Source organism: Crinia signifera, chromosome 6, assembly GCF_055691185.1.
Source record: "Crinia signifera chromosome 6, ASM5569118v1, whole genome shotgun sequence".
NCBI lineage: Eukaryota > Metazoa > Chordata > Amphibia > Anura > Myobatrachidae > Crinia > Crinia signifera.
Genome location: NC_139222.1, coordinates 177,833,914 through 177,861,582, shown reverse-complemented (window position 1 = coordinate 177,861,582; position 27,669 = coordinate 177,833,914). Strand labels below are relative to the sequence as shown.

The following is a 27,669-nucleotide window of genomic DNA, read 5'->3' as shown; positions in this document are numbered from 1 at the left end:
AAATCGCGGGCATCGCGTCGGTCGCGGCCAGACATAAATGTACCCGCGATGCCCGCGATGGGCGCCGTGATAGGTAAAGAGTACCACACTCTCTTTATTTTAAACATAATATACATAACATACATACGGTACATACATACATACAGAAATATATTTATAGAGCATATAGCCTGCATATTTATACAGCATATGGGTATCGACATGAAAACGCTGGGATTCCACCGATAATGCAGGTGGGCCGATGCCTGTACGGGGTGGGCGGCTGATGTCATATGACGTCAGTGCTCACCTCCTTTTCTGCAACCTCCCACAGCATTAAAAGTCAGCTTACCCGCTCGCTAGGCAGCGAATATATGTTGTTTAGGGTGGCACACTATAATATTTATTTAGCATTTTTTTTACACTTTCTAGCATTTTTAACACACCTGTGTAACACTTTTTAACCCCTAGCTTCTGCATCTTTCTTATTAAGGGGCCCATTTATCATTCAATATTTGCAGCTAAATCTCTGAAAACACCCGTTTTCGCAGTGATATTAAGGGTGAGATTCAGAAAGTGAGAGATTTGGTGAGAAATCTCCAGTTGTTTTAAAGCGGAAATCATGTGCACTTCAAAATCAAACCGGATAAGCAGTGTAAATGATTGCCGATTTAAAAACGCTGGAGATTTCTTATCAAATCTCTCACTTTCTGAATCTCTCATCCTATTAAATTTCACCCTAAGTATTACTCCAATGTATGTATGTAGGAGGCACCACAGCAGGAATCTCCGATCCCTGCTGTACCGCTGCTTTTCAACTTCCCCATAGGTTACTATGGGGGATGCATAGATCCCGCCATTAGGATCGCATTTTACAATACGATCCTGGGCGGTAATATTCCGCCCAGATCGCATTGTAAATGCGATCCATGATAAATGGGGCCCTAAATCACTAACACCTTAGCTTTGCACTAGTGTGCTGCCATGATGTGACTGGCATTTGCCAGCTATTTTAAGGTCCTGCTTCCCAGATTCAAACTTAGTATTAGGGACCCACTAGAGACGAGGTCACTTAGAGTCTGGTTGGCGGGCTATTATTTATTGGCCAATATATATATCAAGATTCTCAATATTGCTTCATTTTATATAGCAGAGTTCATCATAATTGTGTACAGTGTGTATCAGCACTATCTTTTTATTTATTTGTAGAACTACAAGTCTCAACATGACAGCACCTCTTATAGTGTGTATTTTCATTATTTTTTAATAATACTTGGAATTTTTGCTTACTATCAGCATCAGTATATTTTACTGCTCCTGGCTGGAACTTGTATTCCCACAATCCTCTGCGACACACTACTTCATAGACAAGGGAAACACTAAAGCAAGCCAGAGGGGAGTTTAGGAGGTGAACACTGTTACTTTTATCTACTTTTATGCTGTGTACACATGGTGAGATTTGACATTCGATTTTTACTATATAGTCAAAATCGTATGCAGATCTCACAGGTTTTTTACCTTTCGATCCCAATGCGCGATCCAGTGACAGCACAAATCAAAACCCAGATAGACAGGGCAGCAATGACTATATAGTGCAAATCTAATGCTGATTGTATAGCAAAGATTGCATAGCACTCGAATCTTAAGTCGAATAGCAAGGGTATCTCACATCATAAGAGCTACGTATATACATAGGATATACAAGAAAAAAAAGGTGCAAAAAAACATTATTGACAAACCAAATGGAAGCATTATCTGTGTCCAGCCTGATTACTACACCTTGGAAATCACAGGGCCAGAAACTAGTACTACTATCTTGAAACTGCAATTCGGTGCAAAAATCATTCATGTGAGGAGGGTTCCATTGCCCCATTATGATGTCAATATAGGAATTTTGTAATTTGTGCAACATCTGAGTGTTCTCCATTTTGTCCATAATCATCAGTTTCCTTTTGTGCTAGTATCATCCCTTTAATACGCATCCTATTTACACAACTGGCAGAAGTCTATTTCTGTTCAGAACAGGAAGCTGAGCGGGTGACCACAGTGTGAGCAACTTTTATACACTAACCATTGGTTCTGTCTCGAGAAAAATGTGTGATAATTAATTATCTCATGGCCCCCTGGGAAGGTGAGCAACTCTTCTGCAGGGACGGGACTACATTTATGCAAATAGATCATTTTGCGTCATTTTAGCCTCTTTCCTTTCTGCAGACACACGAATTGCGGTGTTTGTATGGGATGGAGGCACAATTAAAAGTTGGCAGCCCTGAATTATGCTTTATTGTATTGACAGAAAGCTGTATACACAAACCTCAGCCAGCTAGAGGTATTGAAGAAAGAAGCTAGTTGTATTCCATGGTACCAATAAAAGGCTACGCTTTCTGGTTCAATAAATAGAGACATTAGATGACTTTCAAATATAAAGGACAAGGCGCCTGATTTCGGAGATGGGTGGTAATGCAGCAGCCACTCCCTGCGTAGCTGTTGTGGAAATATGCTACAGGTAGAGTATCCCTTATCCAAATAGCCATTATCCAAATTATTCAGAGAACCATAGTCTCTAAAATGTACCTTTATTTTGCATTTTTTGCTAAAAACCTACTGGGTACATCTGTAACTGGCTCTTAGGGGGAAATTATATATATATATATAACTCAGGGTTGCCGACTTTATTGTTCTCCTCTCCGGGAGAAGCCCGGAGAGGAGAGTTTCAGCAGCCGCTCAGGGGGCGGGGCTTAAGCGGGAAATCACTAAGCCCCGCCCCCATGATGCTAAACCATCGAATTCAGGGATCTCCGTGGAGGGGGCGGGGCTAAAATGACACGATTGTGTCATTTTAGCTCTGCCCCCTCCTCTGAGACCGGAGGATTGCGGCATTTTAATGCCGCAACCCGGGGACAGCGGGGGTCCCCCCTGAATCCAGGAGGGTTGCCCACCCTTCCGGGGGGGCGGGAGGGGGACCCGATCGGCAACCCTGATATAACTGGCACTAAATATGTGCAAGGACATGATTGCTTGGCAATCAAATTCAGTGTCTGAGATAGTACACAAACTTGAATTCATGTTTTAAAACATTGTTTCATGCACAAATAAAATATATCTGTGTGTATTTCATGTGTTTAATGTGCTAATACAACATAGATGCAAGATACCTCATGATACATCATTGAAATATTCCAAAATACGGAATAATCTGTTGTCCAAAATTCTTCTGGTCCCAAGCATTTTGGATAAGGGATACTCAAACTGTAATCCTTTTTTTTTTTTTTTTATCCAAGACCTGACCCTCTCAACCCCCCCCCCCTTTTTTTTTTTCCTTCTTTTTATCTTCTCCCCTTATTTCACTAGATAGTACCATTGATGTATTGAAATGTAAGAGCTATCTGTGTATAGCTATTCAAATCCTATTGTGCAAATTGTTAACCTGGCTCTATTTGTCTAAATAAAGAGTTAAAAAAAAAAAAACCTGTAATGTTAATCTCAGCCTTTCCTTATGCTCCACCATGTGATGGAGTATACAAGCATTGATACTGACTTCCAAGGCCGCATGCAGGGCCGGTGCATTTAACCATCTGTGGTGAGGCATGCATCTACTTAAAACCGTGACCATTATGCTGGGTATACACTAGACAATATGCAAATGATACAATGTTGCTTATAATTTCTCTTGTACTCCCTGAAACTCAAAATATATTGTGTGTACACACGTAGGGATTTTAAAAAAGACCAAACAATATATTTGAGTCAATTGACACTAACAAATTGTTGATTTTTGTCCTATTTAAGTACGTTTAAACATATCTCTCACGAAAGTTGCTTCTAGTCATTAGTGATATTTAAAAAATGAAGTTACGTGTACAGATGACATAGGACGCCACTAGGGACCCACAAGAGAGAGCAATATAGGGCCTGATCAGACCTGAGAAACGTAGAAATAGGGATGGCCATCGTTGCCATTGCCATCGATGGTTGCCATCGATGGCAATTCTGCAACAGGCCATCGATAGTGCTAAACTATGCAATGGATGACCATCGATATTTTTACATATCGATGGTCATCCATTGTGTTTGATTGATTGGCCTGTGGGCCAATCAAAGCACGGGGGCGGGGCTTCGCGGGTGTCAGGGGGCGGAGCTATGCTCAGTGTCCCGACACTTTGAAAAAAAAAAAAGTAAAACATCGTTTTGCTGTTCCATCGATGGAGGAAAACCATCTGGTTCTCCCCCATCGATGGCAAAAGTATTTGACATCGGCCATGAACCATCAATGATTTCGAATCATCGATGGTCGATGGCCATCCCTACTTAGAAAATAAATTATTAAATGCAGTGAATTATGTTTATATGTCATCCTTGTGTGATGAGGGACAAGACTTACTTACATTTGTCCACATACATATGATTGGCAAACACAAGCACTCCTTTGCCTATTGCATTGTCCATAAATATATTGAGCTGGCTCTATACCACCAATCCAAGACATCCCTGTATGTGCTCCAAGGCACCCCAGGTGCCAAGATACACAGGCCCTTATTTAGATCAGATTGCAGTACAAATGTATTCTCAAAATTAGCAAAACCATGTGCACTGCAGGTGGGACAGATGTAACATGTGCAGAGAGAGTTACATTTGGGTGGGGTGTGCTGAAACTGAAATCTAAATTGCAGTGTAAAAATAATGCAGCCAGTATTTACCCTGTACAGAAACAAAATAACTCACCCAAATCTACCCCACCTGCAGTGCACATGGTTTTGCACATTTTCCAAACAAATTTGAATAAAGGCCACAGTTTGGGAACCACTGACCCAGGTTATTTCTGGGCTGGCTCCTTTTACATTGAAACTGGGTCACCCATGTTTACATTATGGAAAAATTTACTTTTTCTGTCTTATGTTAGTGTCAAAAGGGAAAAAAAGGGAGAAGGTTGGGGAACTACTCACAGCATTGTAGCAATGGCTAACAGAGCACTACTGTGTAGCCCTGAGATCGTGATTCATTGTACAATATGTCATCTTTGACAGTGCTTATATATTTCCTGCATACAGTATCTCAGATCTCCCCTTGATCCTCATTAACTCCCTCACCTACATGGCAATTAACCCTCACACTACTGAATTCTGCACTCTTGATATCTGCAGTGTACTGTCTGTGTGTCCAGGACTCTGGCTGCTGACAGCATCAAGGGAAATTCAGGAATAGCCAATCAGAACCTTTTGCTGATTACTGGGTTGAATAACCCAGGTCCAACCAGAATTTAACCCTGCTTTAATCCCGGGTTGAAATGACCGGTTGCTCAACCCAGGTTATTTCACTTTGGGGCTTCACACTGCACTTCAACCTGGTTTGACCTGGCAATAATCCAGGTTATTTTGGCAATGTGAAATATTGGAAATATTAATGTAGTCTAGAATAGCACTGACTTAATACCATCCATGTAATCAAGAACAGAACTGATCAGGAAAGTTCTATGCAGTCTACAACAGTACAGACCATGAAACATTTAAACTGGATACACACTGTAAGATTATATTTCCAATCTGGCTGGTAAGAACAAAAATCTGATAATGGGTGAAATTTAATAGGATGAGAGATGCATAAAGTGAGAGATTTGGTAAGAAATCTCCATTTTTTTTTTATTATTAAAGCGGCAATCATTTACACTGCCAAATCAAACTGGTTTTGCAGTGTAAATGATTGCCACTTAAAAAAAACCCTGGAGATTTCTTACCAAATCTCTCACTTTCTGAATCTCTCATCCTATTAAATTTCACCCAGAGTCTGGAAACAAATTACAATCAACCATTTGATCCCGAAAGCTGGAAAATGGACAAAAACTTTTGGCAATATATTGCTAGCAATATATTGCTCAGCAATCATATTGCCCCGTGTCCCGTTTTCATCTGCGACCAGAGATGGTCGCAGATGAAAATTTAAACACTGCTGGGTGAAGAGGCAGGGGATGTCGCTGGTCGGAGGAGCATGCTCCTCCGACCAGCGACCATTCAGGGGCTGAAAATGGGAGCGTGCACCCGGCGATTTATCGCTGGTGCACACTCCAATCACTGGCAATATGGTCGCTCAGCGACCATATTCCCAGCGATTTCAGCCTCTATCTCCCCCGTGTGTACACAGTATTAAGGTGCATATACACGGAACGATGCCAGTAGTGCTCCAACTTCATTCACCAGTGTATAAAATCGCTCATCGTGCGTACACATGGAACAATTTGATACACTTCACAAAAGATTGGTCTATGCACAGTGGGAAGATCATAGACCATCATTAACGATCGGCAGGTACGGGCATAGTTAACGATGCATGGAACGATTGGTAGTTTCCATCGATCGGGAACACCCACATTGTCCTTCAAATCGTTCCATGTGTATGCACTTTCAGACGGTGTCTATGTCGACCTACGTCGACATAGACACCCCAAAAAACATAAACACATGTTGACTAGTCGGCATGTTAAATGTCGGTATTTTGACCACGTCGGTCAGTTGAACATGATGTTATAATGAATGTCAGTATATTGACTGTGTCGGTATAATGACCGTCGGTCAAACGTCCGTCGGTAAATCATACTGAACCATTTATAAAACTAATAAGGAAAACAACATGTAGTTTAGAACCATACATACCATTAAATATTGAAGGGGATAACGAAAATAAGTTAAGAATATTCAGGGAGAAGATTATACAGGTATGTAGAAGTTAGAAAATCTAAAGTAGTAGTTGATAGAAGGAACAGTGTCCCAGTGGTGGTGGTAGAGGTACAATAAGTAAAAGCTCACAGAAAGCTAAGCTATAATAGATAAGTACTGGATATTTCCTCACCTGGCTTGCCACAGTCCGCACATTGTGAATTCTCTGGCAGTTTCAACAGTTCTGCAATTTTGTAATTGCAATAAGACATCCTGAATCACTGCAGTTAGTGCAGATCTGTGTATTAGAGATTCTGAGATATGTCTCAGCTATCTACACAATAGTAGTCCTGTCATCTGCAGATATTTACAGTTAGATATGCACATACTGTAGTGCTAACTGGGAGCTGGAAACCAGAAGTCAGAGTATCTCTCTGTGTGGTAAACCACTCCCCTGAACTGTACACACACACACACACACACACACACACACACACACACACACACACACAAGTGGCCAGTTCTCATCTGTTTCCCTTTTTCTATTTAATCGATGAGCCAGCTCAGGGAGATTGAATCTAGTATCACAGCCAGTCCAGATGCCACTTTTCATTCAGGACTTTGCAAGTTTGGATGACTTCTCAGTGCAGGTACCCTGCTTCCCAGCTTGTGCTGTGTCACAGAATTACAAGGGAGACAGATCCAAATCAACCGCCTCATTTATTTGTTTCCACTCTCCTGCCATTTCCGAACAGCCTCATCCAACAGCTGGGTGCGGGATGACTTCTTAACAGTCGGGATTCCGAAAGTCATTACACCAACGTCGGGAAATCTCGACTGTTAAAACCCTGACAGTTGGTGTCCTGACTAATAGGTGCTATTCTCCCTTTGGGCCGTAGAGGGAGAAAAGGTGCAGAGAGCCCGCAAGGGGCTTCATTGAGCTCACCACGCTTTTACTTAAATAATGCAGATATTATAGTATCTGGGCTACAGTATGTAGCAATAGCCAACTGCAATATATATCACATAAATCTCCTGCAAAAGTTTACTTAGTGATTCAGACTTAAGTCTGACCCCTGTGTGCCAAGCTGCAAAAAAGTGTAGTGGCAGATGTGTGTGGCAGATGTGTGCGGGAATATTTATTGCATATGTTCATCACTGTACTCATAGAGTATACAAGTCATATTCAAATAGCATTAAGGGGCCCAGTTATTACAGATCACATGTTCATTGCAATCTGAGAATGATCTTACCAACCCAGAATGGCATTGTACTATATAATCCTATTGGAAACATGTATGACTCTTACCTGCAGGAACAGATGCCCCCCTTCCCTGCGATGTGCTGTGCCAGCTGTCAGGGGAGGTGTGCACAGCAAGGACAGCGCCTCCGGAAAGGAGCCCCTCCCTGTGATGTGCCCCGCCAATTGCCAGGGGGTCTGCATATGCACGGTCAGCCAGACCGCGCTGTCCAACAGCCTCTTCCGGGGGAACCTGGCCATTAATGTGCTGTATAGCCTATAAGCCACAATTGGCTACAGCCATTTCAAAGGTCGGTAGCTGCGGGTGCCAATAGCCATATTGGTAAATTGGCCAGCAGGGGTGTGGTATAGCTTACAATGTCTAGGTCAACAGGTCGATAGTCAAAAAGGGTGATGTAAGTTTTTTATTTAGTTTTGTGTATAAATGGCGACACCTCAAAAAATTATTCTCCCCATACTTGCGTGGGTTTCCTCCCACATTCCAAAAATATACTGGTAGGTTAATTGGCTTCCATCAAAAAGAAAATTAACCCCAGAATGTCTGTCTCTGCGTGTACATGTGGTAGGGAATATAGATTGTAAGCTCCACTGGGGCAGGGACTGATGTGAATGTTCAAATATCCTCTGTAATGCTCTGCGGAATATGTGTGCGCTATATAAGAAACCATTAAGAAAGAAATCAACCTTTTGTCACCATCTCCCTTTAGTGCGCAAATGCAGGAATCACATGAGGGAACGGAGATACATTCGCATACCCTCCAACATGACCCATTCCATTAGGTACAGAATGCTCTGTTATTTCCCTCTTAATGTATGATTGCTGTCACCTGTGTTGAACTAGTTCATTCATAATGCTGTGTACACACGGGGGAGATAGGTGCTATAATCGCTGGGAATATGGTCGCAGGCGACCATATTGCCAGTGATTGGGAGTGTGCCCCGGCGATAAATCTCCGGGTGCGCGCTCCCGTTTTCTGCCCCATTGTAATCGCTGGTCGCAGGAGCTTGCTCCTGCAACCAGCTAATTACCTCTGCGGCACCCCCAGCAGAGGTTCGTTTTCAACAGTGACCATCTCTGGTCGCTTGTTGAAAAAGAGACACTGAGCAATATATTGCAAGCAATATATTGCTAGCAATATATCTCCCCCCGTGTGTACGCACCTTTAGAAAGGTGTGTCAACACAGGTGACAGCAATCATATAAGTAAGAGGGAAGTCCTGGAGCAGAGCATGTTGTACCTAATGGAATGGGTCATGTTGGAGGGTATGCATGCAGGGGGGATTACTTAATAACCCCCTTTTCGGGGGTGAGCGGCAAATAATAAGTACCCCGCAAAGTATGACGTAGGGACAGCAGAAGGTATATCCCAGGGTTGCCTACCTGACCCTCTCCTTTAGGGACAAAATGCTCTGTTCCTGGACTTCCCTGGTAATGTGTGATTGCCGTCACCTATGGTGAAACACTGTTCTTATTAATTACCTAGCTCCCCACAGCATACCCTCCAACAGTACAGATTTTGCCGGTACAGTACCGTTTTTTTTAAACGGTCTGTACCGGCAAAATTCAAGTGTACCGAATGTACCATTTTCTTGGTTGCCAAGCACCCGTTCCCAAGGGTGCATTGCGGGTCCCGGGCAAACGCATTGTGTCATGACATCATGCACTGCGGACCCGGCGCACAGCATTCAGGGGACAGCTCTCAGCAGTGTGTCTGCCAGCCCCCTCTCACATGCGCAGTGGTGTTTTCTGGACGTCAAGTGCTGCAGAGAGAGGAAAGCTAGCACAGCATAGGGTGCAGCAGCCGTGGGAGTGACATGGGGGGAATGACTGCAGTGGTGGAGCCCCACCGTGCTAAGGTAAGGGACTGCATCCTGCAGTGCACTCCAGCACCAACGCCCGCCTGATGGAAACAGCCCCCCTACCCCCTCTTTCCCCAGCACCAGACATGTCCTCCCATCCCTTGCAGTAGTCCCCACTTCACAGACGCAGACCAGCCCACCAATGGTGTTTCCTACCAACTTCACACTGGGGCTAGAGATCTCTGTGAAGGGAACTGAACTGTCCATTGGTCCATTGACAGTAGGATCACTACCCCACAGCAGCCAACACTAGTTAAGTATGGCTGTCATTACCACAGTAGTTGTGGTAAGGTGCACAAGACTTATCACCTAAATAGGATACATTTTGACGAGGCTGAAGTTGGCTTCTTATTCGGGCAGCTTCTTATTCGAGCTCCAGCTTCTTATTCAAGCTTCAGCTTCTTATTCAGAACAATCACTTTTACAAGGGTTATTGAATCATGGACCACAAATTTGACTGCAGAAATCAACACAGGGGGGGTCACGTACATATGACCCACTAGCAATTTATTTTGACCAACAACTATTTGGGCAGAAAATGGGCACAAAAATGGGCATGGGTCCCAGATATAATTTTGAATAAGTAGCTGGTGTCCTGCAAGGGTTAAACAGCGTTGGTCAAAAAATATTACACTTGGAATCCACACAGGGGGGGTCACTTACATATGACCCACTTGTCATTTATTTTGACCAACAAGGATTTGGGCAGTAATAGGGCACTAAAATGGGCATGGGTCCCAGATGTCATCATTTTGAATAAGTAGCTGGTGTCCTGCAAGGGTTAAACAGAGTTGGTCAAAAATTTTTACACTTGGAATCCACACAGGGGGGTCACTTACATATGACCCACTTGCAATTTCTTTTGACCAACAAGGATTTGGGCAGAAAATGGGCAGTAAAGTGGGCATAGGTCCCAGATTTCATCATTTTGAATAAGTAGCTGGTGTCCTGCAAGGGTTAAACAGCGTTGGTAAAAAAATATTACACTTGGAATCCACACAGGGGGGTCACTTACATATGACCCACTTGCCATTTCTTTTGACCAACAAGGATTTGGGCAGTAATAGGGCAATAAAATGGGCATGGGTCCCAGATATCATTTTGAATAAGTAGCTGGTGTCCTGCAAGGGTTAAACAGCGTTGGTCAAAAAATATTACACTTGGAATCCACACAGGGGGGTCACTTACATATGACCCACTTGTCATTTATTTTGACCAACAAGGATTTGGGCAGAAATAGGGCACTAAAGTGGGCATGGGTCCCAGGTGTGTGTTCCACCACATCACCAGGACCACTTTAAGCAGTGGTGTGGGGCATAATGTGAAGTGTGCAATACCGTGAGGGACATAATGGTGAAAATTTACACAGGCTAATACACCTAATAAATTTGTATAGTAAAAAACTAATTTTTAGGAGTATACGTATTTTCAGGATTTACTATCCTGAAAATACGTACATTTGTATTCGTATTTATGGCACATTCGTATTTGTATTTACAAATACGAATGTATACGCCATCGGAAAATACGAATAGGAATCACCATTCAAATGAATGGTGATTCCTAATTTACTAATTACGTAAAATACGGCCGCTAATTGCCGACCAAATACGCCAGGAAAATACACGTCATTTTCCTGCCGTATTTGTCAGAAGCCTGCATGGATCAGTCCCGTGAGTATAATTTGCTTCCACAGGTCTCCCCTTGGAGAAAAGTGGAAACCCGGCTGTCTCTCTTAGAGCAGGTCCATCGGTCTGCGACTCCACGGCGCAGCTATTTAAAATGATGTGCCGACAGCTCCGATTGGCTCGTGATGTCACGAGCAAGGATGCCTTCTGATCAGGTCCATGATTATTTGAAATATAGCGCTGGGTCACCAGCCAATAGGAGCTGCTCCTGAATGGCTGCCGGGCCGCGATCTCCTATTGGCTGGCGATATTTCAAATAGCCGTGGACCTGCTCAGAAGACAGCCGGCCAGCCCGCCACTCTGCCCGTTCTGTCAGGTGAGCCGGCATGCAAAAGCATTGGCTGCGGTACGGCGACCTGCAATATATTTCTTACAGATACGCCCTACCACGCCGTACCCCATTATTTGCACAGCTGATTTATATTAAAGTATATAAAGTTTAAACTGATTATACACTAATGTATGGTATACATTTGACCAGACCTGTTTAACCCTTGCAAACTACAGATACTTTTTCCATTCAAACAAATCTGTTGCCCACGCCAACTTTACTGTCTATTTTGATGCCACAAAGTCTGTAGGTCAAAGAAAATTTGTGGTGTGTGATATGTAAGTGACACCCTGTGCGAGCTTCAAGTGTCATACTGTTTGACCAACGCTGTTTAACCCTTGCAGGACACCAGCTACATATTCTAAATGATGAAATCTGGGACCCATGCCCACTTAACTGCCCTATTACTCCCCAAATCCTTGTTGGTCAAAATAAATGGCAAGTGGGTCATATGTAAGTGACCCCCCTGTGTGGATTCCAAGTGTAATATGTTTTGACCAACGTTGTTAAACCCTTGCAGGACACCAGCTACTTATTCAAAATAATGACATCTGGGACCCATGCCCACTTTAGTGCATGATTTCTGCCCAAATCCTTGTTGGTCAAAATAACTTGCAAGTGGGTCATATGTATGTGACCCCCCTGTGTGGGTTTCCAGTGTAATATTTGCTGACCAACGCTGTTTAACCCTTGCAGGACACCAGCTACTTATTCAAAATGACATCTGGGACCCATGCCCATTTTAGTGCCCTATTTCTGCCCAAATCCTTGTTAGTCAAAAGAAATGTCAAGTGGGTCATATGTAAGTGACCCCCCTGTGCGGGTTTCCAGTGTAATATTTGCTGACCAATGCTGTTTAACCCTTGCAGGACACCAGCTACTTATTCAAAATGATGAAATCTGGGACCCATGCCCACTTTACTGCCCTATTACTGCCCAAATCCTTGTTGGTCAAAAGAAATGGCAAGTGGGTCATATGTAAGTGACCCCCCTGTGTGGATTCCGAGTGTAATATGTTTTGACCAACGTTGTTAAACCCTTGCAGGACACCAGCTACTTATTCAAAATAATGACATCTGGGACCCATGCCCACTTTAGTGCATGATTTCTGCCCAAATCCTTGTTGGTCAAAATAAATTGCAAGTGGGTCATATGTATGTGACCCCCCTGTGTGGGTTTCCAGTGTAATATTTGCTGACCAACGCTGTTTAACCCTTGCAGGACACCAGCTACTTATTCAAAATGATGACATCTGGGACCCATGCCCATTTTAGTGCCCTATTTCTGCCCAAATCCTTGTTAGTCAAAAGAAATGTCAAGTGGGTCATATGTAAGTGACCCCCCTGTGTGGGTTTCCAGTGTAATATTTGCTGACCAACGCTGTTTAACCCTTGCAGGACACCAGCTACTTATTCAAAATGATGAAATCTGGGACCCATGCCCACTTTACTGCCCTATTACTGCCCAAATCCTTGTTGGTCAAAAGAAATGGCAAGTGGGTCATATGTAAGTGACCCCCCTGTGTGGATTCCGAGTGTAATATGTTTTGACCACCGTTGTTAAACCCTTGCAGGACACCAGCTACTTATTCAAAATAATGACATCTGGGACCCATGCCCACTTTAGTGCATGATTTCTGCCCAAATCCTTGTTGGTCAAAATAAATTGCAAGTGGGTCATATGTATGTGACCCCCCTGTGTGGGTTTCCAGTGTAATATTTGCTGACCAACGCTGTTTAACCCTTGCAGGACACCAGCTACTTATTCAAAATGATGAAATCTGGGACCCATGCTCACTTTACTGCCCTATTACTGCCCAAATCCTTGTTGGTCAAAAGAAATGGCAAGTGGGTCATATGTAAGTGACCCCCCTGTGTGGATTCCGAGTGTAATATGTTTTGACCAACGTTGTTTAACCCTTGCAGGACACAGCTACTTATTCAAAATAATGACATCTGGGACCCATGCCCACTTTAGTGCCCGATTTCTGACCAAATCCTTGTTGGTCAAAATAAATTGCAAGTGGGTCATATGTACGTGACCCCCCTGTGTGGGTTTCCAGTGTAATATTTTTGACCAACGCTGTTTAACCCTTGCAGGACACCAGATACTTATTCAAAATGACATCTGGGACCCATGCCCACTTTAGTGCCTGATTTCTGCTCAAATCCTTGTTGGTCAAAATAAATTGCAAGTGGGTCATATGTATGTGACCCCCCTGTGTGGGTTTCCAGTGTAATATTTGCTGACCAATGCTGTTTAACCCTTGCAGGACACCAGCTACTTATTCAAAATGATGACATCTGGGACCCATGCCCATTTTAGTGCCCTATTTCTGCCCAAATCCTTGTTAGTCAAAAGAAATGTCAAGTGGGTCATATGCAAGTGACCCCCCTGTGCGGGTTTCCAGTGTAATATTTGCTGACCAACGCTGTTTAACCCTTGCAGGACACCAGCTACTTATTCAAAATGATTACATCTGGGACCCATGCCCATTTTAGTGCCCTATTACTGCCCAAATCCTTGTTGGTCAAAATAAATGACAAGTGGGTCATATGTAAGTGACCCCCCTGTGTGGATTCCAAGTGTAATATTTTTGACCAGACTGTTTAACCCTTGCAGGACACCAGCTACTTATTCAAAATGATATCTGGGACCCATGCCCATTTTTGTGCCCATTTTCTGCCCAAATCCTTGTTGGTCAAAATAAATTGCTAGTGGGTCATATGTACGTGACCCCCCTGTTTTGATTTATGCAGTCAAATTTGTGGTCCATGATTCATTAACCCTTGTAAAAGTGATTGTTCTGAATAAGAAGCTGGAGCTCGAATAAGAAGCTGGCCAAATAAGAAGCCAACTTCAGCCTCGTTACATTTTTCGATTATTGTACCAATTTCTGACTTTCAGATGTTGGAGGGTATGCCACAGCACAGGTGATGCAATCCTACATTACCAGGCAGGAAAGTCCAGGAACAGAGCATTTTCTCCCTGAAGGAGAGGGTCAGGTAGGCAACCCTGGTATATCCGATATAGGTGCAAATACTCTATAGTACATGGTCATGGGCTCAATTATATAGCGTGATAGGTAGTCACGTGACGTCACTCATCATAGTCTCATCATCAGCAACCGCCCGCAATGCAGCAGCAGTAGTCCGGCTCACGAAGTCACATGATCTTCAACGTCACTAAGCAGGCCGGCCACGTGACTGTGTGAGGTCATTAACATGCCGCTGCTGCTCTGAAAGCCGCTGTCTGTCTGCTGCTGCTGCTGCCTCCATGTTCACTTCCGTACAGTCCTTGATTAGTGCCGGTAACAGTTAACATAATTTCTAAACTGCTCAGTGCAGCCGTGTTCTACTATATGTGATATCCGTCTCTGCACTAATACATACACAAACCTGCTCTGCGCAGCCTTGTACTAGCGTATTATACCCACCCATGTGCTGTACTGCACTGCTATCAACACAGGCACAAGCCCCGTTATGATACCGATGTGAACTACTGCCCATGTACTGCAGGGTACAGACTGTTCTATTACATGTGACACCCTTCCCTTTAATGCTCTGTACTCAATACCCATATACTGTTCTGCATAACCTTGTATTGCGTATGGCACCTATCCTGTACTATTCTGCACACTTTCCTGCCATGTCATGCACAATTATGCCATTCCCTATGCTGTATTCAACCCATCTTTATGAGGTTACGTACCCCTAAATTCTCTCTTGTCTATCTATTTCTATGTTCCATTGCAGTCCCAAAACTGTTTCCATACTAAGGTATGGTCTAACCCAATGGTAGCCAACCCTAGCCCTCGAGAGCTACCAACAGTTCACATTTTCCAGACAACCTAGCTGCTGCACAGCTGCACTCATTAATCACTGACACATTTTAAAAGATACACAGATGGAGCTAATTAGCTCACTTGTGATTCTGTGAGGAGACCTGCAAAACATGCACTGTTGGTAGCTCTCGAGGACTAGGGTTGGCTACCCCAGGTCTAACCAGTGACCTATAGAGTAATGGTAGCAGCTAGTTCCCAGGCTGTAATGTAGTTTGCACTATGTGACCCGTTACAGCGGTGGCAGCAGCAAGGTTGGTGGAACTATCCACGCCACCACCAGATGCCTTTCTGAAAGTTACAATGAATCTTGTTTGTTAGCGCCGGTTATCAGTTTTTTTGGAAAATCTATCTCTTATGAAACTATTTTATGCAGTACATTTCAGAATGACATACCTCAGAATTCCATCAAGTCATTTATACACAACATTTTCCACTTTTACAGGAAGAATTCTCTTTATACGATCATGTGCTATCAGTTTATTGGAACGACGGACTATACATGGTACAAGATGTCTTTTGAAGTTGGACATCCCAATGGAGAAAAGCTCTGTGGCCAAGGATATAGAGGAAAGCGTGGACAAGGCGTATACAGCACAGCAGAGAGACACAATCTTGCATATGGTGAACACTGTGTCGGAGAGACAGCTGAAGCGGGTTAAAGTGCTGCAAGAGGGGATGTCTGCCCAGATTGTTCAATACCGGGAGGCTCATGGACCATTCTTAGATCTTGATACTTTAAGCGAAGTTGCTGACATCAACGACATTAAGAAGTTTTGTGATACAATGCTAAGCTACACACCCAACTTACGGGAGAGGGGGCAGACAGCCAAATTTTTAAAGCCAGACATCTCCATGCACAGGCTACAGGTGGGTTTGTTATCGGGAAGACATAGCCATCTTCAGCAGTCTGAGAATCCAACCTGGCAGCTAGACCAATATATCTGATTTGTTCAGAAATTGATAGATTGGTATGTATTACAACAGTCAGTCTGGCCTTAATGTACTGTGCAGCTTGGAGCATATAACTGTAGACATGGAATCAGTCCAATTTCATTTATAATTGTATTAAAAGATTAGAATGGAATTTTGTGAACATTGTCCACCTTCTGCCCCTCCTGTGGATCTCACATCTGCTGCGCTGTAGAAAGCCACATAGGAATAACCTCATAGCTACTGTACATCCACCTGAGGTATCACTGTGCCACATCTGTTTTCTCATGGAAATAACTCTTGAAAGTCAAAGCATGTTTGCTGCTATTGCTAAGATTTGTATGTGTTATTACTCTGAACAAAGTGGATGTATAGGCATGAGATAGCAATCCACTGAGGCGGATTCTGCAAATGTAGGACTTGCAGTCAGTGTAACTTTTAACCTCCAACCAGCTGGGAAGTGGCGGATTCATAATGAAGCCCATAGTCCTCTTTGTGAGACCCTATTTCTATCGCCATCCATATACTGTGTCACAAATTAAGAGGTCTAAAGCCCCATAAACACACAGGGTATTTCTGTTAGCCTGCATGTTGAGCGATGCCAGCTAGTGAAACCACCCTTCCCGGGGCTAGATCGCCATACACATATAGCAATGTGTGTATGGGCGATCCTTGCTGACCAGTGTTCTCTGGGTAGAACACTGGCGATGTGAATAGATCTTGACTACATTTAGTTAAGCTCTTGTCAGGCTATGGCGAAGAGTGGGACCGCGCATCGCCATCGCTAAGGGGCATACACACCTAGTGATCTGTGCTTAATTTCTAAACAGTCTAGTCTAGACAGATAGAAATAGGGCTAAAATTGCCCCATGTGTATGCCTCCTTAGGATAGAGGGAAATATACCAATAAGGTAGTAATGTGGGGAAGTTGTAATTTTAGTTTAGTAGAAATATCTCTTGGAGATGCAGTTGTGACCAGTTGCAAATAAATGCTTAAACCAAGCAACTAATAAGAAACATAAATATAAAGATACTATGGTCATCTATGAAATAAATCTAGGCTTTAAGTATATCCATGCTTGTGCACTAGGGTGACTAATGCTGTGTACACACGGGTCTATATGATTGCTGGGGATATATTGCTAGCCATATATCCCCAGCAATCATATTGCTAGTGTCTCCTTTTCATCAGTGATGAAAAGGAGACACTGCTACTGGGCGGAGGCGGAGCGCAGCAGCAGGTGACTGGAGGAGGGAGGGAGCAGCGTCGCAGGGCATGGGAGAACAGCGCTGATTTCTCCGGCGCTGACCTCCTGCCCGGCGATCGCTGGGGGAAGCCGCTGGTCGCAGGAGCATGCTCCTGCGACCATGAAGGGCTGGCCGCGGGAGCGCGCTCCCAGCCATCTATTGCCGGCTGCACATGAAATCACTGGCAATATGGTCGCTGAGCGACCATTTTGCCAGCGATTTCATACATAATTGCACCCGTGTGTACGCACCTTTTCTCATCCCTTTAATCCGGGACACATATTAATTACACAGGTTCTGTGGCAGTTTAAAACCAGGTGAAATGGAGTCTTGAGGTGTGGCAGTTTAAAACCAGGTGAAAGCCAGCCACAGAACCTGTGTAATTAATATGTGTCCCGGATTAAAGGGATGAGTTGGTCACCCTATTGTGCACAGGTAGTATAATCAAATTGAATTCTTTAAAATCTGGACTCTTAAATTGCATACACACCTAAAGATTTTGCTGTCCAATCTGTCTGCTGGGAGCAAAAATCTGCACTGTAATTTTAATCCGACTTTCTCTAATCTTTGGTTCATAAGGAAGATATGTGTTATATATGTGCACTATACACTGTAGAGCAGTGCTTCCCAGTCATCGGAACACACTAGACGATTTACGTTAAGGATATGCACGATAACTATATTGTTAAAGATATCATTATGCATATTATTTAGTATGTATCTACTATATCGTAACTATGTGCACTCCTGCGGATCATTAACCCCTATTGTTTGAACTTGCAGCAAGATCCCAGTGATGTCACAGAACGATATCGCTAACTATATTGCTCAGCGCTTAACTCGCAGGTTATTTGTTTTGTGGCACTGCCGATGACATTGCGGTGCCGCATATCGTATAGTTGGCACAACAGTGCATGTTTTCCACATCTCCTTGCTGGAGCACAAGTGTATTAATACTGAAAAATGCAGTTATGTGCAATAAAGGAGCTTCTCTATGGCATATCACCGTGGAAAGTACCATATATGTGTAGTGTGGCGGAGCCTAAAACTTCAGAAGTGTAAATAATATTGTTCTAATCCCCTAGATAACGTTCTTTGCAGCATGGAAGACAGTGGTCAGTGATATCGTAAGCATGCTTTCTGCAATATGTTTCATGTTTGGCTCTTACATCTATACCTTACTTTTAAACTATGATAAAAGCCAGCAAAATATTACGTTTCAGTTTTACTTTATTTATGGATTACAATCTGAGAATCTGAACTTCTCCATATAAATTCATTTAATCATAGAAAGTTGTCATTAGACAATTGTATCACTCATATTTATGCTGTATAGATAACCAGTTCCTTTCTTCATATTTTACCAGGCTGTAGAGAGCATCGTATCCATTGTGTTTGGATTGAAAAAAATAGCCTGGGCCCATGTAGACCATAACATGACTGTAAAAGACTGGCAACAACATGAATGGCTTCGATTCATGAAGGGGAAGCAACAGCCTGAGGTCTACCTGGAAGATGTAAGGCATTTTTTTTTGTTTGATCCATGTTAGTAATAATAAAGGAATACTGTTGAATGGTCGACATACAGGAAGGTCAACTGGGGTCTAGGTTGACATGGGTATAGGTGGTGGGAGAATAAAATAGTGTGTCAACCGTAGTGAGGCACCGTGCCCGAAGCATGGCGAGCACAGCAAGGGGATGCGGTACACTTAAAATTGTGTCCATGTCAACTTTGTCGACATTCGGGTAATTAAAAAAAAGGTCTAAAAACCAATGTCGAATTTTTGACTGTCGACCTAACACTTGTCAACCTTCCTGTATGTCAACCTAACGGCTGTCGACCAAATGATCCCATTCCATAATGAAGCCCCTACAGGTCTTTGAATTATAATCTACCGTAATCAAAATAACAGTAATGTCAGCATATCTTGCATGAAATGGACACTGCACCCTCTTATCTATACTAGAATCCAAAGAGCCCGAGCTGGAGTGTGACAGAGCGTCTTATGCAGACATGGGCGTAAACAGAAATATCATTTTTTTGGCATCTTGATCTATGATGACTAGCATCAAGCTAGGCCAGTGGTTCCCAAACTGTGCGCCTAGGCTCCCTGGGGTGCCTCGGAGCACTTGCAGGGGTGCCTCAGGTTGGTGGTCCAGAATCAGTTATTTATGGCCAATCAAATAGGCAAAATCAGGGCTTGTGGCTTCCAATTAAGAATATGTGGGTAAACAGAAGTGAATCATGTTTCTCACCACATAAGTGGACCTAAGGAAAACTTTTAAATCACAACTTTTTAAATATTTTTCCTGAAATTAGTAGCCAACTTTTGGCCTTGGGGTGCCGTGAAAAATATTCTGATACTTTAGGGTGCCGTGATTCAAAAAGTTTGGGAACCACTGAGCTAGGCACATATGTTTCAGACATGTTATGGAGACAACTAGCATATAAGCTACACATTTCTTCAGTAATGTACGTTTCTGCCAGGTCTTCATAATATAAACTAACCCCTGGAATCCACTTCCAGAACCCAAGTTATTCATGTTCCTAGAGATTCAGGGCATTTTCAGCGATACAGGTAAGGGAGATATGTGATCTGCGTACCAATGTTACATGACCTTCTGCAGCTAGTAACACAATTCCAATTTTAAGTTACAGATGATGGTGGACTTGAATAGTATCTGCTCCAATAAGCTATATTCCCCATACTTTGAAAGAAATGTCTGTGCGAGGCTTTACAGTATTCATGCCATAAAAATGAATGGAAAACAGAAAGACTATGTTGCCTGTGCTTTAATTAATAGCTGCAGTTCTATGTGTATTCACCATGTTCTTTTTACATGCGGTTTCATACATAGTCCTTTTAATTATGTAATTAAAGATAAATTATTCTGAATGCTTAATGGAAGAGCCATTTGGTTTTTACTTTTGGCCCCAATTCAAGCTTTATCCTATTACCCATTTTGCTTTCTATCCTAAATTGTGGTCATTATGTGGCCTTACTCCAATTCTGTGAACAGCCGATGGGGTTGTATATAATATGCTGGTATAATAACAGTAGCTGCCACTAATATCATTCTTATGGTAAGGCCTGTAGAGGGTTAATAAATCTGGTGTTGTGTAGTGCTTTTCGCATAGAGGTGACTTTCTTGTGTGATTGCATGCAGTTTAGATTATGTACGCCATGTTTTCTTGCAAAAGCATCTGTGTGACAGAACCCTAAAACAGAATATTCATTGACTTTATAAGAAAATAAAGAGCTAGTATTTCTGGTGGGGATTCCAATAAACCTTCTCTTTGATCTGGGTATAATGGCTGTAACTGGGCTGCTTTCCTGGTAAAGTTCTGGGGGGTCAAGAGTTTGATTCAGGCCCTAATTCAGCATTAATTACGCTCTTCTGTGCATGTGGCAGTGCACATGCGCGAGCCCTTAAATAGAGCTTGCATTGTGGAACCTGCAACCAGTCTATGAAGGCTAGCAGGGTGGTGGTGAAAGGGCCGCCACTGCAACCCAAAAACATGGGGGACAGCACCTGCCTTCACAGCAAAGCTGTGCAGGCAGAGGGCTACCCTAAACAATTAGGCCCTTAGTTTAGATATTTTTCTGTTTATTTACATTGGGTTTCTTTCAATAACCCTATAACCTATTGGTAGGTTAATTGGCTCCTGATAAAAACTGACCTAAAGTTTCTCTGTGTTGTACCAAATTTAAAATGTATGCTCCACTAGGCCAGGGGCTTGTGTGAATATCGATATAGAGATAATATAAATATACTGTATCTAGCTCTGTGTAATATGAGTGACATATAAACAATAACTATGTATTCAGCTTGTTGCATTATGTCATACACTGTTTATTTCTAGACATAAATAACACATTTTCTTATTCACTTTGTCCAGGTATCATTAGCAGTGTCTAAACTTCCAGAAGCGGATATTTATATAACTGAGAAACCCTCTATTTCTATTCAAAGCACTACATTGTTTCCTGTGATGTTGCATTTGCACACAGTTGAAGCCATGTTGTATGCAATGCTAAACCCCAGTTTCACAACAGAGCAGGAACACAGGGTATTTAGTATGTCTAGGAACACAGTCGGAAAGCACTTTGATATCATGGTAGGGGAGTCAAAAACCAGCGGTGTGAACATTGTACAAAGACTCGTTGATGAGGCAGTCACACAGAAACAACCCAGAATTTACTTTACACAAGATATTATTCAACAGTACAAGCACAAGTTCCAGGCCAGAGGACAGAATCGGAATGAGGAAATGTGTGATGCCTTGCTGCAAGCAGTCACCTTCTATGAACTCACTACAGGGAGAATTGTGCCTCCTGCATAATGTACTGGCTGCGGTGTTGCCCACTGTTTAGTGATCTGGTTATGTGTTATTCGGCTGCACAGGTTCTTAAGAAATGGTTTCCTATAAACACATTTCGACAAATATGATTCAATTTATTGGGACACTGAAAGTCTCTCATTTTATATATATTTTTTCTTATAAAGTACAAGTTCATCTTTACCAGTGGTCATGGAACTCGGTCCTCATTACCCCACGCAGTGCATGTTTTGCAGGTCTCCTCACAGAATCACAAGTGAAATAATTAACTCCACCTGCGGACCTTATAAAATGTGTCTGAGTAATTAGTGCACCTGCTAGGTTACCAGCAAAACATGCACTGTGTAGGGTAATGAGGACGAGTTCCCTGACCACTGATCTACACCTGCTCTAGTAAATGTAATGCTTACACTGGCAGTAACAAGTCATTCTACCCTACAATATATATATATATATATATATATATATCACAGTGAACACGTATATGGGGGTTAGGAATATATATTCCTAACCCCCATATACGTGTTCACTGTGATTCAAACCTGTGCAACTGCATTCACGGTTGCTTTCTCCCCTACTGTTTGAGTTTGACTTTTCCAGTAAAGATTATTATTTCCCTTATCTGACTTTGGTGTTTTATTCAGGGTCACATGTGAAGATTGATTATACGTTGCATAACATTGTTTCGGAGGGCTTTGTATAAATGCATTAGTCAGAAATGTAATCCTCCTAAATAAATGGTATAGGCCTACCAGCGTTCCTGATCTATATACCAGTGTTTCCCAACCTCGGTCCTCAAGTACCCCTCAAACAGTTCACATTTCCCAGGAAGGTGTGAAATAGATGTGTATTACCACTAGTGCAGGCAAACCCAACCACAGACAAACAAACATATATATATATATATATATATAGGTAGGAACAGTGCGGCACTCCCAGCATAATAAAGAAACTCTTACACACCAATAGTGGTCAACGTTTCAATTTTCCTGATGAAAATTTTTCTATAAAAATTGAAACGTTGACCACTATTGGTGTGCAAGAGTTTCTTTATTATGCTGGGAGTGCCGCACCGTTCCTACCTACATACCTACCCATTGTGAAGGCACCGGCTCAACATTACTGCATCTTATTGGGAGTGCCGATTCCTGGACGTATATATATATATATATATATATATATATATATATATATATATATGCCAGTCGCACAGGATTTAGATGCTTTTTAGGGTATTTAATATCACGTAAGGTTTTGCCCCCTGCCTATTTTAATTGGTATTTTCAATAGTTTTTGACCAAAATCAGGGGTGTGCTATCAGACACAAAAATATGAATAGTTTTTAGGAAATAAAAAGGTGTGTCTATAGTGCGATGCACCTCAAGAAAAGTAATTGCACAATAAGATAACTTTTAATAATGTCTTATTTAAAAACTTCAGTGAAAAATATAAAAAAAAAACACAAACATAAACAGACAAGTGAGACAGTGTGCGTGTTAAAACAGCACGTGTGGGGATATTGTGTGTGTTTTTTTACGTCTCAGTTTTATTTATCAAACAACTGTTGCAGGTTTGTAGAATCTCTATAACCAGAGGGATAATACTTTTTGTTATATTGTAGCTGGTCTCATTTGTATGATGAAATCATGTGTCAGATGACCGGTACGGTAAAGGATGCTGCAATATACCGGAATATCAGCAATATGATGGCAGCATCAGGATTTATAAGAACCACTACGCAAATTATAAATAAGCTGAAGGCATTGAAATGCTTATTCCACAATGTACTAGACCAGAACCGGAACCGAAGCAGCTCTGCACGTAAGGAGTGGTTGTACTCCGACCAATGCATGGCGGTTTTTGGGCATTCTGCACTTGCTAATCCAGTAGCATTATCATCTAGCCTGCCAGCAGCTGAAAGTCGGCATGAAGCTGCACAGTTGTGTGCAGAACAAACATTAACCCCACCTGTGGAACCAGCCCAGTCCACAACATCCACACCTCTGTTTAATGAGGACATGCTGCGACTGCAGACCCCTGAAGTGATCCCTGAAACTCAGAATGACATGTGCTCTGTCTGCCATTATTGCAACACTAATCAAACCACTCCTCCCCCCCCTTTTATTCTCTCAAAACATCATCATTGTGGGCCTGTGGGGGAAGAAAAGTCCATTCTATATGACAGCCCATGTTTACTATGGGTTTAAACGTGTTGCTTAAATGGGTATATGTGAATGTGACAAAAACAGCATTTAAATGTCAAATTACTGTTTAAGAGCTGCAGTGGGAAAGGGTCTTTATAGCTCTTACCCATTTAAAGACCAATTTAGGCAGTGGAAAAGCAGCATTAATTAGTATCTGAGAGATTCTGATTAAACCATCTGTGCTGAAGCCTGGATATCACTAAAACCTGCACTGTTGGTGTGTCTTGAGGACCGTGGTTGCGTTGGGAATGCCTGCACTAGGGTAATAAACAGGCACTGTTAGGGCTTAATTCAAATCATTAAATGACATTAAAAAACACTTTTAAATGAATGATTGTAGTACATAATATACCTTTATTGTGCTTTTACTTGGCATATATATGGTGCAAGCCTTGAAAAATTACCCCGTTGTTGAAATGGGGGTATTCGTATGCGGATCCTGTTCCTATTTGGACTCCAAATGGGCAAAAGTAAAAAAAAAATTTGGGAGGGGGGGGTGTATGTATATGCCACTGCCCCGTGTTGTAGTAGAAAGTGGTCCCCGTGAGAACGATGCACTGTCCTTGCTTGTGATATTGAAGAATCCCGATTGGTAACAAAGTCCACTTTTGGGTCCTGGTTCAGGTATCCTTGTGGAACATTGTGCTTGGTTCCACAGCCGCACTGGGTAGGAGAAGGTGGGGGTGCTGTAGACTTTTGCCCATTTGGAGTCCAAATAGGAACAAGATCCGCATACAAAGGACTAGTGGGGTGCTTTCCCACAATACCCCCATTTTAACAATAGGGGTTCATTTTTCAAGGCTTGCACCAATTATATTATAAGTATTATGTACTACAATCATTCATTTAAAAGTGTTGAATGTATTTTAATTTATTTTTAATAAATCGATTGTAAATAGTGTGATTTTCTTCCACAAAAAGCGCAGTTTCAATTTCTTCCTACCTGGAAGATGTATCTTGTTGTTTTTTTTTTTTGACTGACATGCTTTCACATTAATACATACAGATAGTGGTAGATGCTCAATTAGTTCAGTAATATTACTCAGGTGCATGAGGGAGGGGTTAATACTGGGTAAGTAAAACAAGACATTGCCCCCCCCCAGCTCACTGAATAGTATTAGTAACCAATCTTGAACACTACATAATAGAATTCAGAGATATTGGTTACATATACCTGCGCAGGTGTATGCTTTGCCCCCCAAGCCACGTCAAGGCTTCTCTGTATATTGGGGGTCCCTAGCGCTATATCTAGGTGCAGGGTGTGGCACCCCAAAAACTATCATGAGCTAGGAAGCCCAGTGCGGCACGCCAGTGAGATACTATAGTGTTAATAACTAGTGATAGGAAGCCAAAGCTACCGTGTTTCCCCGATTTTAAGCCCTCCCCCGAAAATAAGACCTCCCCCAGATTTGGGCTGCTGCACCAATATAAGCCCTCCCCCGAAAATAAGACCTCTCCAAATACCTAAATTTTCCGTTTAGAAAATCCCCCTTGATGTCCCCCGTCCACCAGCCCTAACTCCCCTCACCTGCATGGTGTCGGGAAGGTGTGCAGTAGCTTCTACTGAAGCCACTTCTCCCTTGCTCGCGGTCCCAGTCATGCTATGCGAGCCGCGATGACGTCATCGCGCAGATCACACGGCTGCAGAACGGAGTTCTGTGGCGCAGTTCTGTGCTATGTGTCCCGTTACCCGGATTTATTTTGATTCAGTAAGTTTATTTATATTTTGATTCAGTAAGTTTATTTAATTAGCACTGGGGGCATGTTAATTAAGGAACACTGGGGGCATTTTAAGGCGCTCTGGGGGCATGTTAATTAAGGAGGATTGGGGGCATGTTAATTAAGGAGGATTGGGGGCATGTTAAATGTCTGGCACCTGTTTTAGGACATTTGCTGTCAAGGTCTATTAAAATAAGCCTTCCCCCGAAAATAAGACCTATGGTCTTTTTTGAGGGTTAAAAAAAAATAAGACAGTGTCTTATTATCGGGGAAACACGGTATATATAAAAGAGATAAAAATAAAAAATGGAATGCAATTAAAATGAGAGATAGTGTTAGTGAGGGGAAAGTGTTAATAGAATGTAAGGGCGTGCCGCACTAAAGCCACCCAGCCCAACCAGTCCAGGGGCACCGCACCCCACACCACTGTTACCCTAAATTAGGTCTACGATTAACCAGCAAGGAGCCACATGATAATGGCTCCTTACTTGATATATCCAAACTAAGAGCTACCTACCTTGGAGCAACCCCAGACTACTCCATGTGGCATATCAGGACCCATATCTCCTCCCAATATAGGCTCCCTTCTGCCTCTCACAACATACATACAGATAGTGGTAGATGCTCAATTTGTTCAGTAATATTACTCAGGTGCATGAGGGAGGGGTTAATACTGGGTAAGTAAAACATGACTTTTTTTCCCCATTTTATATATAGCTTCGGCTTCCTATCACTAATTAACACTATAGTATCTCACTGGCATGCCGCGCTGGGCTGGGCTTCCTAGCTCATGATAGTTTTTGGGGTGCCACACCCTGCACCCAGATATAGCGCTAGGGACCCCCAATATACAGAGAAGCCTTGACGCGGCTTGGGGGCATAGCATTCACCTGCACAGGTATATGTAACCAATATCTCTGAATTCTATTATCATGTAGTGTTCAAGATTGGTTACTAATACTATTCAGTGAGCTGGGGGAAAAAAATATCTTGTTATGCTTTCACATTAAACCTGGATTGCCCACGTTATTGGACTGTGCTAACTCCACCATTTTTGCACTACGTTAAATTGAGTTTGAGAATTCTCCATTTAGAACAGGCATGTCCAAACTATGGCCCTCCAGCTGTTGTGAAACTAAGATTACCATCATGCCTTGCCAAAGTTTTGCTATTAGGGAATGCTAAGACTGTAGCAAGGCATGCTGGGATGTATAGTTTCACAACAGCTGGAGGGTCATAGTTTGGACATGCCTAATTTAGACAGACGAACCACAGTTTCTCACATTGAACAGTGTTAAGAAATGCATGTGTAAGTGGGGGATATATATTGAATCCTTAAGGTGCCCATACACTTATCAATTACCCGGTACTTTTTGTGCTAAAATAGCATCGCATCGCATGCACAACGATGCTATTTTAGCACAAAAAGTACCGGGTAACTGGTACGTGTATGGGCACCTTTAGATAGAGACTCCCAAGAGCAGATCTTTTCCTTGTTTGAAGGCACCACTTAGTATTTATAGAGATCTCTTGGTAGAGATAAAACTACATCCGAGACCTAATTGGGTGGGTAGGGGGTTGATTTTTGTCAGTGTACAGTATTTCTGATTTCGTGAT

The 27,669-nt window shown here is 42.5% G+C and overlaps 2 protein-coding genes across 8 annotated transcripts in view; one reads left to right on the top strand and one right to left on the bottom strand.

Annotated features, from left to right (window-relative positions):
* ADAP2 (ArfGAP with dual PH domains 2) overlaps nt 1-14,861 on the bottom strand; it is a 56,696-nt gene extending 41,835 nt beyond the window's left edge. For 5 of the 6 annotated variants that reach the window (XM_083148240.1, XM_083148242.1, XM_083148243.1 and 2 more), the window contains exon 1: nt 6,820-10,120. In XM_083148240.1, the coding sequence (XP_083004366.1) occupies nt 6,820-6,898 (79 nt within the window). In that variant the 5' untranslated portion in view covers nt 6,899-10,120. Of the gene's footprint in view, nt 1-6,819; nt 10,121-14,718 lie in introns of those variants that run through there. The other variant, XM_083148241.1, reaches the window with a different exon arrangement.
* A 65-nt stretch (nt 14,862-14,926) lies between these two features.
* On the top strand, nt 14,927-22,750 carry TEFM (transcription elongation factor, mitochondrial). 2 transcript variants are annotated; one of them, XM_083148246.1, is made up of 4 exons: nt 14,927-15,075; nt 16,052-16,476; nt 19,155-19,304; nt 21,689-22,750. In XM_083148246.1, exons 1-4 carry the CDS (start codon nt 15,042-15,044, stop codon nt 22,130-22,132), a joined length of 1,053 nt encoding a protein of 350 aa, XP_083004372.1. In that variant the 5' UTR covers nt 14,927-15,041; the 3' UTR covers nt 22,133-22,750. The 2 variants fall into 2 exon arrangements, with proteins under 2 accessions (XP_083004372.1, XP_083004373.1); XM_083148247.1 differs by lacking the exon at nt 14,927-15,075 and adding an exon at nt 15,723-15,860.
* Nucleotides 22,751-27,669: the final 4,919 nt, after the last annotated feature.

Coding starts and splice junctions, on each gene's coding strand:
- TEFM (XM_083148246.1), top strand. CDS start 15,042: ATGTTCACTTCCGTACAGTCCTTGATTAGTGCCG. Junction 15,076..16,051: donor ACAGTCCTTGATTAGTGCCG/GTAACAGTTAAC, acceptor CCACTTTTACAG/GAAGAATTCTCTTTATACGA. Junction 19,305..21,688: donor CTGAGGTCTACCTGGAAGAT/GTAAGGCATTTT, acceptor CACTTTGTCCAG/GTATCATTAGCAGTGTCTAA.